The sequence below is a fragment of the Podarcis cretensis genome (genome assembly GCF_951804945.1).
Source record: "Podarcis cretensis genome assembly, chromosome: 9".
Lineage (NCBI taxonomy): Eukaryota > Metazoa > Chordata > Lepidosauria > Squamata > Lacertidae > Podarcis > Podarcis cretensis.
The window spans coordinates 52,386,473-52,401,474 of NC_137178.1; the positions used below are offsets into that span (position 1 = coordinate 52,386,473).

The window sequence follows — 15,002 nt, forward strand, 5'->3', positions numbered from 1 at the left end:
CTGAGGGAATAAATAAAACATTCGTAATAGGTGACCATTTAGCCTCTGCTGAGATACCTCAATAATATATTCAGTGAATTTCCTTCGGGGAGGGGGAGGAATACAAATAAATATTCTGAAAATGTTTGGTTTAAGAGAAGAGGTAAACTTACAAATGAACTTGTGCACGAGAAGCTTGGAAATTGGTTATAGGCTTAACTAATAACCTGTACACAAATGTTTATTTACATCTTGTCTTTAAAGATGCAAATTCTAACCAAGGTGACTTACAAGTAAAATGAAAACAACAATAATAAATTCACAAGACAGTATTGTTGCATACATCAGGACTGTTCCCACACAGCAGTTGGTGACATGATATTGGGTACCTTGAACTGACTCTGAGGGTTTTTGTTTTTGTTTATATATTCTGCAGTCACACATATTACGCTTGATTCCAACTTAGCCTCCATAACCCCACAGTTTCCCTAGGCCTTCTAACCCATATCCTATGTGGGTTGAGGAAACATTGAAATTTGGGTCAATGCTCTGTAATAGGGCATGTGCTTTTTATATTTTGAAATCTTAATTTGATAACAAACCTCTATCATAGCTTATCTTAAGCTGCAGAGCACATCATCTGGGATGGATGTAAAAAAGATTTGAAATTACTGTTATTCTAGAATACCGACTGAGAGTTTAAGCTCAATGATGTGTTTGTTTGTTTTTCTACCTCCTTTTGGAGATATTCTGTTCCCTTTTTCTTTTGTGTTGACTTCTTAACAGGCTGCTTCCAGTAATGAAAAAATATTGGACTGGGATGGAATGTGATCCACTCAGCACATCTGGCAGCTGATGCTGTCATTCATTTGAACCCAGTCTTTGTCAGTAAGTAAAATCTAGCAATGTGCTTGGATGGATGGATGGATGACTTAGTATCGAATTGGACCCTACTGTTGTAGGTACTGGATGCACTTGACACAACTTTCTATATTTACAGGAATTAACCTTTGTGACCTATAACTTTAGAACAAAAACAGTGACACTCTTTTCACTGTGTACAGACACCATTTTGTGATGGACACTCTGTTTATCTTCAGAGATTTGCAGGTAAGGAATCCCTTTCCCTCAAGTATGTGATCTCTTTATGAAACTACAAAATATCAAAAAACAAACATCCTGTTTGTCATTAATAACAACACGTTTTAGCTTTGGGTTTTATAAAATATCATTATAGAGCACAATGTTTTCCCGAACTTGTTTATTTCCCTTATGGGTGACTTATCTCGTTAGCTTTAGTTGAGTCATGTATTTTTTCCTCTCATATTTCATGCCATGAAGATGTGGCTTCTGTTAAATCACTTCATTGAGTTATTCTAGCTCTGTGTTGCCCAAACACATTATCTATTCAATGAGAGACAACTAATACCCTTGTCAGCGCAAGGTTTGTTATGACTCCTTTTGTAAACTGTGGGGTCCCATATGGATGTAGGAGCCATTTTGGAGAGCTACCACCATGCAGCTCTTAGGGCTGCCCTTCTACCTACTTCTACTAACTGCCACCACATAGAACAGTCTTGCCCTGAGGGAAACAGGAAAGAAGTAGATAAGCACCTTCAAAACAAAAACAGTTGCTTTTTTTGTTTGATTGATGCTTACTGTTTTTTATAATTTTATGTAAACTGCTTTGTGAGGTGGACCTGAAAAGTGCTTTAAGGGAGGAGAACAGCAGGGAGGGGCAACAGGAACCTCAGCAGTATGAAGAAAAATTATGGTTTTAGCTACATGGTAAAATTAGGTGGGAAATGATCTCGCCTCAAAAGTTGCAATGAGGGAAGCTGAAGAGAACACATTCAAAGTGAGCATTTCATTCACCTCCATTTGAATCTGGGTAGCAGGAGGACAGTTGAGAGTAACAGAAAAACCGGGGGGGGGGGGGCTTACCTAAAACAGACTGAATTGCATTGGACGGAAGGGAACATGTTCCAAAGGGATACACAGCAGACAATGGTCCATAAAAGGACAAAAAAGTTATGTTAAAAGGGCAACAGTTTAAAGTTTGAATAAATGCGGGAACTTAACCAAGAAGGGATTACAGATGTGTGTGTAAGTGGAAAAATTATGTGAGTGAAAGTGTATTGAGAGCAGTGTGTCTATTAAAGAAAAGGAGCAGCTAGTAATTTAGAAAGTTAGAAGAATAAACTCAGTGAAAGAACACATTCTGCAGTTCCATAGTTCTGTGTATTGAAAGTATGTTCACATATTTCCTTCACAAAGGCCCTCCCACATTTCCAATAACATTTGAGTGCCATATGTATACTCATACATGAGTATACCCTCTGCATACTCATGTTTATACCAGGTCCAGTAAACATTATGCATCCATTTCTTCTTAACAGTGAATAGATGCCTTAGTTGAGCCTAGACATGTAGGCCCCATTTTCACATTCAAGAGGAGATTGCTTAAGCCCAAGGCTCACTCATATGCTCTGCAATTTGTGCAGCCTAACATGTTGAGGCACTGTGTGAACCAGCCCCAAATCCATCTCAATATGCATTAAATATAAAGAATTGGAAGACATAACTTGGATGAGTGATGTTATCACTGGCTTCACTCAATTGCTCTTAATGCCTCTTTTCCAAACTTCAAATAGTCCGGCTTTCCCCTTTCATGTATAATCACTGCTTTCCAGCCAAGTTGAAACTCCCACCCCCCACCCCCCAGTTTTAAGTATGCCTGGTTTTCTGCATGTTAGAAAGTAAATTATGCTCTTGCTTGCCCTTGACCAAATATTACCATACCTGATACTCTTGGTTCTTCATAGAATATACTGATGCCCAAATTTCCTTAGGAAGTCCGAAAATGACTTGACTTAAAGTTTGCTTTTATGTCCTTCTTGTTCAGGGAGCTAATATAATATCTTGGATATGAAAGTGTGTGTCTGTAGTTCAGGCTTCCTCAACCTCAGCCCTCCAGATGTTTTGAGACTACAATTCCCATCATCCCTGACCACTGGTCCTGCTTGCTAGGGATTATGGGAGTTGTAGGCCAAAAACACCTGGAGAGCCGAGGTTGAGGAAGCCTGCTCTAGTTCCTTAAAAATAAACTGCTGAAACCAGACAGTGGTCATTCTTGAACTGTTATAAGCAGCCAGTCAGAGTCCACTTCCCTGTTATATCTCATATTGGCAGTGCTTCCAGTCTCTTCATGTTGTTATCCTCTCCCCCTCTCTAAAAGCATGTTGGTGCCAATAGAATAATAACTACAGTACTTTAGAGTATTGCTTTTCAGACTGCTTTTATCAAAGAGAAACCTTTCTTTGTGTGTTAACTTTAAATGTATTTGAATTTTAAATATAGAAAGTTAGGCCTAAGTAAGGCCAGAAGAGGGAGCTCTGAGGTAAAAAAAAAAAAAGGGAAGTAGAGCTATATAATAAGCAAGGAAATTCTCATCTTGTCTCTGAGCATTAGCCTGACATATATACATACATACATACATACATGTAAGCAATATATTGTTGTTGTTTTCAGGACCTAATGCAGTTTTCATTACCAAAAGCAGGGTGCCCTCAAGCATCCCCCTTGTGTTTACCAATGCCCCCCCTCCTGTTTTTTATTTTTAAATAAGGTGGGGTTTGAAGGTTTCTTCTGATTCTTTGATGGGGAGGAGAGTTACACACACAAACCTACCATTCAGCGTTATTGGGGGAAATGGATAACAATGTTCACTACCCTGTTTTTTACAATTGGGGATGTGCAGATATACTTTTAGAATTTGATTATAAAATGAGCACAGTGTCTACGGTTCTATTTAAAACAGAGCAAAGCCTTTGCCGCAACCCCAACCCCCCTGCTGCTGCACTCAAGCATTTTCAACTTGTCCATTTCATACAGCTGTAGAGCTAATACACGCCATGGAAAGGAAATGGCAAAAGATTCAAAATTTAATTTTACTGTAAAGACTTAGGTTAACTTAAGTTATTTCTCATTTTCCACCTTTATGTCCTTGTTTGACAAAACAAAAAAACAAACAAAAACCAACCACAGCTATCATTCATTAAGCTGATGAATAATCAGAATAACCCTCCATCACTGTTGACAATATCTTTTCTATTAAGTAGGGTAGCCAACCAGAAAGAAAAAAACCAAAAGTGGGGGGGGGGGTGAAATCCGCATTTGATCTCTGGGCAAGGTGCCAGAATTATTTGTGTAGATGCTGCAAATATTGGCAGATAACTTCCAAAAAATAGAAGAAAAGTTGCAGAGGGATCTTTACATTATTAGTGTGCATGCTTCACCTACACGCATACTAAGCTAGATGAACAGCAAGCTGTTTTACATGCCAGCTCATGCAAGACTGCAGCAGGGGACATGTGCGGTTCTTCTGTGGTCACACTTCATAGGCTATATTGTACTGAGAGAGGTTGGGAATCGGAAGCAGGTGACAGAGAAACACAGTAGCATGGAAGTGGCAATTGCTCTGACACCCACTTTTCTGGATATGCTCAGACAAGCTAAGCCTACCATAACTGCCAACACCAGAATTAACAGACAGCTTTTGCTACTCCTTCTACCTCCTTGTACAGTGCTCTGAAATTTGCCAGACTCTGCCTCTAAACTTGCCCTAAACTCTGGCTCCTGGCCACACCCATGTACCAGAAAGTTTTAAATCAAAACTTGGTAACCAATTTTTAATATTTCTTGTAAACCACTTACAGGTTTTATAACAATCAAGCAGTGTATAAATTATAAAGGGGAAGGAAAAACCCTACCACTGAGGGTCAAAGTAGAAGTGATGTTAAATGTATCTTTACACTTCAGATGCCTGATTTTTTAATAATTCAAATAGCAGCTCAGATTTTTTTTTGGGGGGGGGTCTCATCATCATCGTTATCATAGCAAGGAGGAAGAGTTTTTCCTCCCCTGCAGTGATTCAGATGAAAATCACTTCATTTTTCATGGGACGACCCTTCCTCCCCCCATTAGCCTAATGGAAGATTCCCTTCTGGTGCAAATAGTAGCTTCAGAGGAACCAATTTTATTTCATCAGGAGTGCAGCAGGGAAGGAAAGTGTTAAATCCCCCACACCTGCTGTGATTATGATACTGGGTGTTTTATTATTTAAAAAAATGTATGTTAAATGTTTTTCTTGGCCCAGATAAGTGGGCCAAGCTGGTTGCCTTGATTTCACAATTAGACCAAGTTGTTTAGTGCTTTTTTGTAAACATATTGTATTTGCAATAATGCGTAATACTGTAGATATAAAGTGTTATGTAGTGAAGTTTCACCCTGGGCCAGCAGGGGGATACTGTAGATAGTTTTCACTCAGGTCCACGTCAGTTATTTTAGGCGGGAACTCTGGGCTGCTGTTGCTACAATGTTGACAGCCGGCTGCCTATAAAAGCAGGCCGGCTGAGCTGTTTGCAGTCAGTTCTATTCCAGCTTACAAGAATAAAGAGCTACTTGGAGAAATCGCTGTGTCGTCTGCTATGTCAACCCACAACTTAACACTGGCGACGAGGATGGGATCGATGGACATCAGAGCACAGCCAGATGCGGCCAGCCTCTGAACTGAGCTGAATCACTGAGCTGAATCACAGAGCGAAATCACTGGACAGAACCAATTCAGAGCTGACTGTTCTGGCTAAGAGCACTGTGTTCCATCCATCGCCCTTCATGCCGGCATCGGAATCATGGCTTCACTTGTGCCTCTACCGCCGTTTGTGCCAGCCTCTGTATCATGGGACTCCTACCTCGCTCGGTTCGACTGCTACCTCCAAGCCAACGAGCTGACAGCAGTATCAAAGGATCGGAAGCGGGGCCTATTCCTCAGCCTCTGTGGGCCTGAGGTGTTTGAGACGGCCCGAGCATTGGTTGCGCCTGAAGCAGTCCAGGCAACACCATGGGACACGATCCAAGAGAAGCTCCGCAACCACTACGCACCAAAGCTGTCCAAGATTGCTGCCCGCCATGCGTTCTACCACCGGAACCAGGCAGAGGGGGAGTCAATCAACAACTACACCACCGCCCTGCGACAGGCTGCAATGCACTGTGAGTTCCGAGACTTAGACGATGCCCTGATGGATCGAATCGTCTGCGGGGTCCGGGACATCCATCTGCAACAGCGTCTCCTTGCCAAGCCAGACCTCATGCTACAGAAAGCCATTGAGGAGGCTGTGGCCTCAGAAGCTGCTGAACGCTCCGCCCAGGAGATCCGCAAGTCCAGCAGCCCGCGTCTTGCTAGGGAGCCAGTTCCGGTGCATCATGAAGAGGCCAGCAGTGATGAGGCATCCTCCAGTGAAGACGATGACATGCACCAGACAAAGTGGGAGCGCAGGAAGTTCCAACAGAAGTCCAAGGGCCAACCGGAATGTGCCGGCTGCGGAGGCAACCATTCCCGTGCCAAGTGTCGATTCAGAGACGCCATCTGTAGGAAGTGTTCCAGAAGGGGCCACATCGCTAAGGTCTGCCGATTGGCTCCGTCTGACACCCCCCCTTCATCGACTCGCAAGTCCAAGTCTTCACTCCAGTCTGCCAAGGAAAGTTGTTTCGCTCTCACCAACTGCCGCTGCCCGTCTGGAACCACGATTGACCAAACCGACTCGCCTACGCGACGCAAGCTGAACGTCACGGTGCTCATTGAAGGAGCTCCATGTGACATGGAGATCGACACCGGGTCTGCCCTGTCCATCGTGTCATGGAGCACCATCAAAAGACTGGTACCCAGAGTGTCCAAAAGGCAACTCGACTCTCACCGCGTACACCTGAGAGACTACCAGGGAAACGACATTCCCGTGGTAGGCGTTGGCCGGTTCCGGATCGCCTTCAAGGATTTTTCGGGCCTGCTCCGGTTGGTGGTGGTCGAAGGTCAGCAGCCAAGCCTCCTAGGGCTAGACTGGTTTGATGCCCTCGGCCTGGAAGTCACCGGCATCAACTGCATCTCTAACGCAGAGACTGAGGGTCTGGTCAAAGACTTTGCCGAGGTTTTTGACGGCACCTTGGGGCAATATACAGGTACGCCCATCTCCTTTAGCCTTGATCCACAAGTCGCCCCCATCAAGCTAAAGCCACGCCGGGTTCCCTTTGCTCTCAAGGCTAAGGTGGACGAACAACTGAACAAACTGATCGCCCAAGGAGTTTTGGAGCCGGTTGACCACGCCAAGTGGGAAACCCCCATCGTCACGCCTGTCAAGCCAGATGGGTCGGTGAGAATCTGCGCTGACTACAAGTGCACGATCAACAAGGCACTTCAGCAGCACGCTTATCCGGTTCCTGTTGTCCAACACCTGCTGCATTCCCTGGGTGAGGGTAAGGTCTTCGCTAAGCTGGACCTTGCCCAAGCCTATCAACAACTGCCAGTCGATGAAGCCACTGCTGAAGCCCAGACGATCGTCACCCACCGGGGGGCATTCCGTTGCCGCCGGTTGCAGTTCGGGGTGAGTGTGGCTCCTGGCATCTTCCAAAGCCTTATGGAGCGTCTCCTGCAAGGGCTTCCGGGCGTGGTACCATATTTTGATGACGTCTTGGTGTCTGCAGACTCACACCAGCAGCTGTTCGAGCGCCTCCGTGCCGTGCTGACCAGGTTCCAAGAGGCCGGGCTCAAGGTAAAGAGGGAGAAGTGCCAGATCGCCATTCCACAGGTAGAGTTCCTGGGCTATCTTATCGATGCCTCCGGCCTTCACCCGACCACATCCAAGATCCACGCTATCCAGCAGGCCCCCACCCCAAAGAACAAGACGGAGTTGCAGGCGTTCCTGGGGCTGCTGAACTTTTATAACATGTTCCTGCCCCACAAAGCCACAGTGGCTGAGCCTCTTCACCGACTCCTTAGCACTAAGACGCCTTGGGCCTGGGGTCATCGGGAGACGGCGGCCTTCAATGCGGTCAAGGCTCTCCTTTCATCAGACAGTGTGCTGGTACAGTACAGTGAATCCAGGCCGCTGGTCCTTGCCTGCAACGCCTCACCTTTTGGCATCGGTGCTGTCCTTAGCCACCGTTTTCCAGACGGAAGAGAAGCACCGCTCGCCTACTTTTCCAGGACGCTATCTCCGACGGAACGGAATTACAGCCAGCTCGACAAGGAGGCACTGGCACTTGTGGCTGGAGTGAAGAGGTTCCATGAATACCTCTATGGCAGGACTTTTGACCTCATCACTGACCACAAGCCACTCCTGGGCCTCCTCGCTGGTGATCGTCCAACTCCACCGGTCCTCTCGCCACGCATGCTGCGATGGACTGTTTTCCTGGCTGCCTACCACTACCGGCTCATCCATCGCCCGGGGAAATCGATGGGCCATGCCGACGCCCTCAGCCGTTGCCCTCTTCCAGCATTTGTGGAAGACCCGGCTCCAGCTTCATCGCTCCTTCTGATTGAGGATCTTCCGGCAGCGCCTGTATCGGCTGGCACTGTGGCCTCCGCGTCTGCCCAGGATCGCACCATCAGCCAGGTGCTCAACTGGGTGTGGAGGGGGTGGCCACAAGGGCCTTTTGCATCGGAGTTCCAGCCCTTCGCAACCAGACAACATGAACTCTCAGCTCATCGCGGCTGTCTGCTGTGGGGAGACCACGTCGTGATTCCCCAGGGACTCCGTCAGCGCGTCCTGAAGGCTCTGCACGTTGGCCACCCGGGAATTGTCAAAATGAAGGCGTTGGCTCGGTGTTACGTCTGGTGGCCTAATATGGACGATGCCATCACTGCCTGGGTGTCCGCCTGTCAAGCGTGCCAAGAGTCGAGGCCTGCACCACCGGCAGCTAAGGGACACACCTGGGAGACGCCAAAGACACCCTGGTCGAGGGTGCACATCGATCTGGCTGGCCCCTTTCACGGCCGGACCTTTATGGTAGTGGTGGACGCCTATTCCAAATGGCTGGAGGTCGCCCTGATGCCCTCCACCACTACCGAAGCCGTCATCCGGGTGCTGCGAGGCCTGTTTGCAACGCATGGGTGTCCTGATGTCCTTGTCTCTGACAAGGGACCGCAGTTCACGTCAGGCACATTTGAGCGGTATCTTTTGGGACTGGGCATCCGCCATGCCCTAACGGCACCCTTTCATCCATCCAGCAACGGGCAAGCGGAAAGAATGGTGCGCTCGGCAAAAGAGGCACTGGCGCGCCTGGACCGGGGAGATTGGCATGAGCGGGTCACCGAATACTTGTTCGTGCAACACATCACCCCTCATGCGGCCACAGGGCAGAGTCCTGCTGAACTGCTTATGGGCCGCCGCCTCAGGTCACCGCTCGACCGGCTACACCCGGACTTTGCCGTAGCTGAACCCCCAGGCTGTGCCAACGCGCCACGGTCATTTGTCCCAGGAAACCAGGTCTTTGCCCGGATCTATGTGGGGGACATTCCTTGGGTGCCAGCCACAGTAGTGGGAGTCACTGGACCTCGCTCGTACCAGGTGGCACTCGAAGACGGACGCTTGTGGCGACGGCACATAGACCAGCTTAGGCGCAGGGTTGGGGACTTGGACACTACCGAGGTGCCCCCAACTGCGCTTGCGGCTCCAGAAGAGACACGTACAGATGGCGAGGCCCCACCTACACCTCCCTCGCAAACTGCCAGCGTGGAGCCGAACCAAGCCGCTTCAGAGGGTCTGCCAGACTTACCACAGACTCAGACCACTCCACTTGCGGAGGCTCCACCCACAGCAGTGGATCCAGGGGAGTTGGTTCCAACGCCACCTAGGGTCGCACCACAGCCTCAGCAAGAACTGTGTGGCCCTCCGGACTTGGCTACCAGTCCCCGGCGGTCTGGCAGAGTTCCCAAGCGCCCAACTTATTTAAAGGACTATGTTGTTGGACATGTATCACTGTTGGTCTAAGTATGGGAAATGTAACCGATATGCTTTTGTGCCTAATTGAACCATTACGCGTAGTGCTGTATATAAGGAAACCATTACGATTGTAACTAACGCCTTATCTCGGTGGGGAGGGGTGTTATGTAGTGAAGTTTCACCCTGGGCCAGCAGGGGGATACTGTATATAGTTTTCACTCAGGTCTGTAGATAGTTTTCACTCAGGTCCACGTCAGTTATTTTAGGCGGGAACTCTGGGCTGTTGTTGCTACAATGTTGACAGCCGGCTGCCTATAAAAGCAGGCCGGCTGAGCTGTTTGCAGTCAGTTCTATTCCAGCTTACAAAATAAAGAGCTACTTGGAGAAATCGCTGTGTCGTCTGCTATGTCAACCCACAACTTAACATAAAGATCTTGCTGCTTTTTTATATTAGTCTATTGTTTACCAGTATTCCAAACATCACTCACTGTTTCTTTAAACCCTGCCCCCATTCCTACCCTATCTATACATTAAAAAAACACATCAAATTGTGCTAAGTACACATTAGAATGTTGCAGTGCACATCTCTGACTTTAAAAAAAAAGTATAACATCAATCAGTACAAAAGACCCAAAAATACTGAGTGGTTCAATCATTCCTCTTAAGGTCATTCAACATGAAGAATAGCTACTTCTCTGTTTCCATTATGAATGACTGATATCTTTGGGGTGCATGTTAGTGAGGTATCATGCTGTATCTATTTGCACAACCCCCCACCCATTAAACTGGGAACATATTGAAAACTCTGTCCCACCACAATTACTGTGGAAGAGGCTCAGCATCAGTCAATAAAGGCACTTCTTTTCTATACAGATACAATAATGGTTCAGTTCAAAACTCTATCCCTTCTGGTGCAAACCAGGATAATTCAGCTGTTATGAATGGAGTGTTATGCTAAATTCGTGTTGTATATATAGAAAACAAAAGGTGTCATTCTGTGCTCTCACTTACTTGGGTGTAAGCCCTGTTGAACTTAGAGGCTTTCTCCTGAGTAAACATATATAGGATGGCACAAATGTATTCAAGTTTGAAGAAGATGAAAGGCAAAGCATACAAAAAAAAATGTTCACAAGAACACAAAGGACTTCTGTACTGTTTGCATATCTTAGTGCTTCCTATTTGCGTATTTTCTTGAAAAACTGACTTGCAATTCAGTAATTTTTGTGATGGCTTTGAAATATTATTATTAGTAGTAGTAGTAGTAGTATTAGTATTAGTATTAGTATTAGTGGTGAGGCATGGAGAGTGCTCCAAAGAATTCAAAGTGCCTGGTCTATTAATGAATGACACAGACTTTTAAATAATAGATGCTTGTTCCCCAGCTACTGCAAATGCTTAGAAAGAACTATATTGCCTTGTATACTCAATAGCTTGGTAACAAAAGACTGTTTTTCTTTTACTTATTTTTCCTTCGAATGGATTTGATGGTTCACTTGAACTTTAAAAAATTGCATAAAGGTTTACCAGTTACTGCAGAACTCTTCTGTCAGGGTTAATATCTGTGTCTATGTGACAGAGACATGCAGAGGCTCGTGCATAGTTGTAATCCTTGATACATCTTCTGTTTAAAGAAGCCAAAGCTATGAAGAATTTTGAATATTTAATCTTTGAAAATTTAATTTTATATAGAATTTTTCAAAAGTTGCTTTTAACATTCACATTGGTGTTTCAAGCTGTTAAGGGAATTTTATCTCTTGCAGTTATGGTGAGCGAATGCACTCTTATCTCTTTAAAAGAGAGGAAGGGCTTGGCATCTTTCCCTTTTCTAGACAGTAAAACCTCAATTATCTGAATGACCTTAATGCAAGAAAATGCTAATCACACATGGTTGCTCTGGCATTAGGTTAAGTTGGAAACACATTTTAAATTTGGTTACCTGACTTCCAAAGAATAGGGACTCTTTATTTCCCACTGGAAATATTTTAAAGAAAGCTAAAGCTAAATAAAATCATACTGATCTGCAGCATTAGCACAGAACAGGAATGAAGAAGTGAACTTGTGACATTTGTGAGGTAACTTCCATGCCAGGATAGAAAACTAGCACCTGGAACTTTTATCTGAAGCTGAGTGGCATTGCCATTAAGTTCTGGTAAAATCAAGGAGCCTTTGTCTGATCTAAACGTTTACCATTACAGTGCCAAATGCCAAAGTCTTCAGCTTAAAGCAGAAATGCAGGGAAGGCCATAGACAAGTAAAGCATCATTGGTTTCGGAACAAATGCTTGGTGCCTATGGAGAAGGGCTTATGGCTCAAGTGGTAGATCTCTGGATAATTTGAGGTACATCAGCAAAGCTTTCTTGTTCCTAGCTGATCAACAGTAACAAAAATTAAGCATTAAATGGGGTGGGGACCCAATGGGGAGGGTAGTAGTAAACCATGGATCTCTTTTGTGGAAGGACTCTAAGGTCAGTTCAGTTCTGGTCCTACGCTGAGCTCAGAGTCTTTTGTACCAGGCTCAGGTTGATGGATCTTGATTTAAAGGTGGGGGATACAAGTGGAGTAGATCCTTTGAGCCTGAATTGTGCCCACACCTGGCTTAAGGGATAGCCTAAGTGGGGGTGGCTGTCTAGTCAGCAAATGGAGCTTTCCATATACCTGCTATATGTAGATAAATGCAAAGCCAGGAAGACTTCTAGGACAAAAATGGCTAGATTTCGTGTAGACCTTTTAGTCTTAAGCATGTGCTTGTTTCACCTAGGGGGCTGGTTAGGGACCTGGAGACGAATACCATCGAAAATGTTCCTTCTTTCCCTCATTGGTAGTGCATGCCCCAGAACTAGGAGCTTACATAATGTTTCTTAGTGCCTATAAACATGTGAAGCTGGATTTGATGCTTTAGAAATGCATATGTATAATCTTCCCCCAGACAGCATTGTGTTAATAGGTAAAAGGTAAAGGTACCCCTGCCCGTACAGGCCAGTCTTGACAGACTCTGGGGTTGTGCGCCCATCTCACTTAAGAGGCCAGGGGCCAGCGCTGTCCGGAGACACTTCCGGGTCACGTGTTCAGCGTGACATCGCTGCTCTGGCGAGCCAGAGCCGCACACGGAAACGCTGTTTACCTTCCCGCTGGTAAGCGGTCCCTATTTATCTACTTGCACCCGGAGGTGCTTTCGAACTGCTAGGTTGGCAGGCGCTGGGACCGAGCAGCGGGAGCGCACCCCGCCGCAGGGATTCGAACCGCCGACCTTTCGATCGGCAAGTCCTAGGCGCTGAGGCTTTAACCCACAGCGCCACCTGCGTCCCTTTTGTGTTAATACTGCTATTCAATTTAATTGTGTTAATACTGCTATTCAAATGACGAATGGAAAAAAAAGACTGGACACACTGACTGACATTGTATTGGGACTGGAGTAACAAGATCTGTTATACAAACAATACAAACAGAAGTAGTGCCAGCACAGAGCTGCTCCACTGGAATGATGGTGCCAAACTGGCATTATTTTTTAACATACACTGCACTCTCGACCAGGACCCATTGTTTGGCAATGGCTGTATTCCTGCAACCTTGCACATGACATTATAAACATCAACTGATCTGATTGGCGCGGCTCTGAAGTTAGACTTGAAATCTGAAACAAAATGACAATGAGGCATTTTAGATCAGTAGCGTACTTTGCAATGCTGCAAGCTAAATTAATATCACCTGAAATTTAACGTTTGCCTCGCTTTTGCATGAGGTCAGAAAGCCTTTAGCAATACAAACAAAAGTTAGCAAGCATGGTCCACATTTAAATGTTCACTTCTCCCCATAGTACTCTCATGAAGGCTTACTATACCAGTTAGTCAGCCTCAATGTGAAGTTGCTTTCAGTCACTACTGCACAGTTATTAGTGCATGTTGTGAATCTGCCCTCTGGTCCAATATCAGAGGATCTGAGAGAACATGGAAGAACCTCCTAACTTAATGACTGGATCTTGCTGACCGTGGTTTTTCACAATGGTTAAATCAAAGACAGTTGAATATGTTGCTGGTGATATAGCCCTTTTTTATACCAGTTGAGGAAATAATGAACCTTATCCACCCCATTCTGTGAGGGGGAGATGACTTTGGATGTACTTTGGACTGAATATGCTTAACAGACAAAGAATAGACCGTGAGACTTCATCTTAGCCTTGAATAATTTTGAATTGCTCTGGTTCCAGGAAATCAAAAAGTACTGCTTGGAATACTTTTGTTGAGTTCAGTAGAAAGAACTTATTTCTCCAACAAAAGCTGGTTTTCAATGCTTTCACAAATAAAGATACTCCTCTGATAACAGACAAGTAACATGAATAGTTTAAGGATTGGATCAAGATGAAATGTTTGAAAAATTGCTCCTTGTTTACTGTGAGTGGAGAGAGATAATTTCTCCGTAAGGTTTGAATGATGGATTATTTTTCCTTTAACACAATAAAAAGTACACAGAGCCTTGACTGTAGGCAGAGGGGTCCAAAATTTGCAACTCCAAGAACAAAAACAGTTCACGACAAGCCAGACTTTTGATAAACACAGGGGGGCACAGCTAAATGTTTCCTTCTGCCAATATTACTCAAGAACATCCAATGTAGCTGATGACATCTGAGACTACTGGCAACCTCTCAACCCAGCACAATTATCATAGCTTTCAAAAGCTTTCAATTTTCAAAAAGAAAATTGCCTTTAACTATAATATATATCCTTGAGTGGTGGCTTACACAGACCTACCGTACTTAACAGGTTTACTTTTAACTGCAATGTTTGTGTATTGTAATATTAAACAAAATAAATATTGCCCTATTTTGCAGGGTGGGGAAAGGAAATAATTTTACAGCATTGAGAAACTGAGCCTTTAGTGTCATCCGCCCAGTCTTGTGGAAGACCCTGACAATAGAGATTCAGCAGGCACCTTCTGTGCCAACTTTTAAACCTTTCTATTCCACCAGGCCTTTGCAGGCAATAAAGAGTACACCCCCCACAATGGTATACTGATGCTTGTTTTTAATTCTTTTGGTTTTTAACTTGCTTTTAACTTTTTAGGATTTCATATTGTTGGAAACCACTGTGGTTTATTTTTTTTATAAATATTTTTATAAAAAAATACTGCGTATGTTGCTCTGGCTCATGACAGATTTAGGATTAGGATTTAAATAAAATTCCATATTATGCAAGATTTACACTTTCTCATTCTGTGCTCTTTAAACAGAAAGACATTTTATTAGTTGTGCTC

At 44.9% G+C, this 15,002-nt stretch overlaps 1 protein-coding gene and 1 long non-coding RNA gene across 3 annotated transcripts in view; one reads left to right on the forward strand and one right to left on the reverse strand.

Annotated features, from left to right (window-relative positions):
• LOC307223718 overlaps window positions 1-15,002 on the forward strand; it is a 19,745-nt gene continuing 4,743 nt past the window's right edge. Inside the window, exons 1-2 of one of the 2 annotated variants that reach the window (XR_013842213.1) lie at window positions 1-867; window positions 980-1,089. This is a non-coding gene — a long non-coding RNA (uncharacterized lncRNA). Of the gene's footprint in view, window positions 1,090-15,002 lie in introns of both variants that reach the window. The other variant, XR_013842212.1, reaches the window with a different exon arrangement.
• ENPP6 (ectonucleotide pyrophosphatase/phosphodiesterase 6) overlaps window positions 13,138-15,002 on the reverse strand; it is a 26,233-nt gene continuing 24,368 nt past the window's right edge. The window contains exon 8 of the mRNA XM_079989928.1: window positions 13,138-13,386. Within this exon, the coding sequence (XP_079846054.1) occupies window positions 13,181-13,386 (206 nt within the window). The 3' untranslated portion in view covers window positions 13,138-13,180. The remainder of the gene's footprint in view (window positions 13,387-15,002) is intronic.